Source organism: Penaeus monodon, chromosome 28 (genome assembly GCF_015228065.2).
Source record: "Penaeus monodon isolate SGIC_2016 chromosome 28, NSTDA_Pmon_1, whole genome shotgun sequence".
NCBI classification, from domain to species: Eukaryota; Metazoa; Arthropoda; class Malacostraca; order Decapoda; family Penaeidae; genus Penaeus; species Penaeus monodon.
In genome coordinates, this window is record NC_051413.1 from 17,401,550 (window position 1) to 17,403,310 (window position 1,761).

Genomic DNA, 1,761 nt, shown 5'->3' on the forward strand with positions numbered 1-1,761 from the left:
TGTGCATGGCCTGCAGCCACCCTAGCAGCCACCAACATTGTCCAAGCCTCTGCTGATCCTGGACACATGAGGACTGCCCTTTGAGCTTCTCGAAGACTAGCACGACTTTGGTTAATCTTAGATCCTTCAGAACCTAATGTAGCTAGGACACTTGCCACTGAATCCTAAAACAGAAAAGTTAGTTTGACTACAGCTCTCTCCATCTACATTACAACAATAATGAACCACATCATACATATATGGTCAATTACTAAGAAAAAGTCAAACCTGTGCAATGGTCTTATGCTGGCCAGCTGCCTGTGCTAGCTTAGTTGCAGAGGCAGCACAGGCAGCAGCTGCCATACAGTGCCTCTGGCTACTGGCTGAGGATGAGGTAGTCATAGTGAGAAGGTGACGAGCCAGTGACTGCCACAAGGGAGCATTGGCTGGGTGCTGGTGAAGGGCTTTGCTCAGGATTAACTTGGCTTCCTTCATATTACTCTGAGGGAAAAGTCAAACACCCATGACACTTGATAAAGTATCATATACTTATGCCACATTATATAATTTCACAATGTCAAGTCTACCTAATGAAAGTCAAAGATATAAAGAAGGTGACCTTCATTTTAACCTTCACCAAGGATTTTTTGTGCTCTTACCCTCGCAGTGGCTTCAGCTGCTCTGAGGAAGGTTACATGATGGACATATTCTGGGTTGTGCTCATATGGCCTCAGTTCAGCTAAAGCTGCCCCCGTAAGAACTGCATCTCCAGAAATTAGCCCCAGAGCTGCTAGAGCAAACAACCAGGCACTGATGCACCTTTCAACTGGGATCTGATATTTGGAGAACAAAGATATTGACAAGTAGACAAACTTACAGGCATAAGAAGAAAGATATAAATACTATAACATGTATAGACATCAAAATGAAATAAAGGTATGTGGATGCAATGTTTATTCCACATGGCTCATGTTATCTGGAATCAAATGGATTTATTGTTTATTTTGTCATAAATTTGGATAGATTACGCTGAAATTTATGGCAAATGCAAATTATAAGCATATTTTTTTTACTATCTGAAACCTAAAATATATAGATATCATACCACCTGAGATATGAAAATTTTAGGATCTAAAACCAGTGACTGAAAGCACCAGTCATGTTCAAGAATTCGGATTGCAGACATCTAAAACAGCAATGGCCCCCCTGAGTTTATCTTTTTATCTGTTGATTTCCCCCAAAAACACTGAAAATCTGATGGACAGCACAAAAAACTGAATATAGCAATAAAGCAGAAACAGGAAGGATGCTAGAAGAAAAGGATACAAAAACATGAAATCTGAGACAGTGCAAACTCACCCTTGGAAGAGGAGTTTTTTTGCCTCCTCACAGTTCTGGAACTTGTACTGCAGGGAAGCTAAGGCCACAAGGATGTGAGATTTCTGCGTGTCATCTGGGGCCAGCCAGTGGAGGGCTGCTGTGTACGCATTGTAGGCCTCCTCAAATTTACCCGCTGGTAAAAGCAGGAAGACAGATAATAGTAACATAGTAACAAAACCACAGATGGCAAAAAATGCACATCTGATGAGTAAATTATCTATTAATATTGCAGACTGACAAAATATTATCAAATATACATATTTTCAAATTTCAAATTCATTCATCAATTTTCCACAAGCATTTTCTTACACATATAACTCAGTTACATGTTTCTGGCTCATGAAGTCCCTCCATACTGCAAAACGAATTGGCAGAAGCTTTTACACTTAGTGATAGTGTCAA

At 40.2% G+C, this 1,761-nt stretch overlaps 2 protein-coding genes across 2 annotated transcripts in view; both read right to left on the reverse strand.

Annotated features, from left to right (window-relative positions):
• Window positions 1–772, reverse strand: part of LOC119591082 — a 2,621-nt gene extending 1,849 nt beyond the window's left edge. Inside the window, exons 1-3 of the mRNA XM_037939803.1 lie at window positions 639–772; window positions 268–480; window positions 6–164 (exon numbers count right to left, since the gene is read on the reverse strand). Coding sequence (XP_037795731.1) covers window positions 6–164; window positions 268–474 — 366 coding nt within the window. The 5' untranslated portion in view covers window positions 475–480; window positions 639–772. The remainder of the gene's footprint in view (window positions 1–5; window positions 165–267; window positions 481–638) is intronic.
• Window positions 731–1,761, reverse strand: part of LOC119591388 (tetratricopeptide repeat protein 37-like) — a 3,354-nt gene continuing 2,323 nt past the window's right edge. The window contains exons 4-5 of the mRNA XM_037940127.1: window positions 1,339–1,492; window positions 731–812 (exon numbers count right to left, since the gene is read on the reverse strand). Coding sequence (XP_037796055.1) covers window positions 770–812; window positions 1,339–1,492 — 197 coding nt within the window. The 3' untranslated portion in view covers window positions 731–769. The remainder of the gene's footprint in view (window positions 813–1,338; window positions 1,493–1,761) is intronic.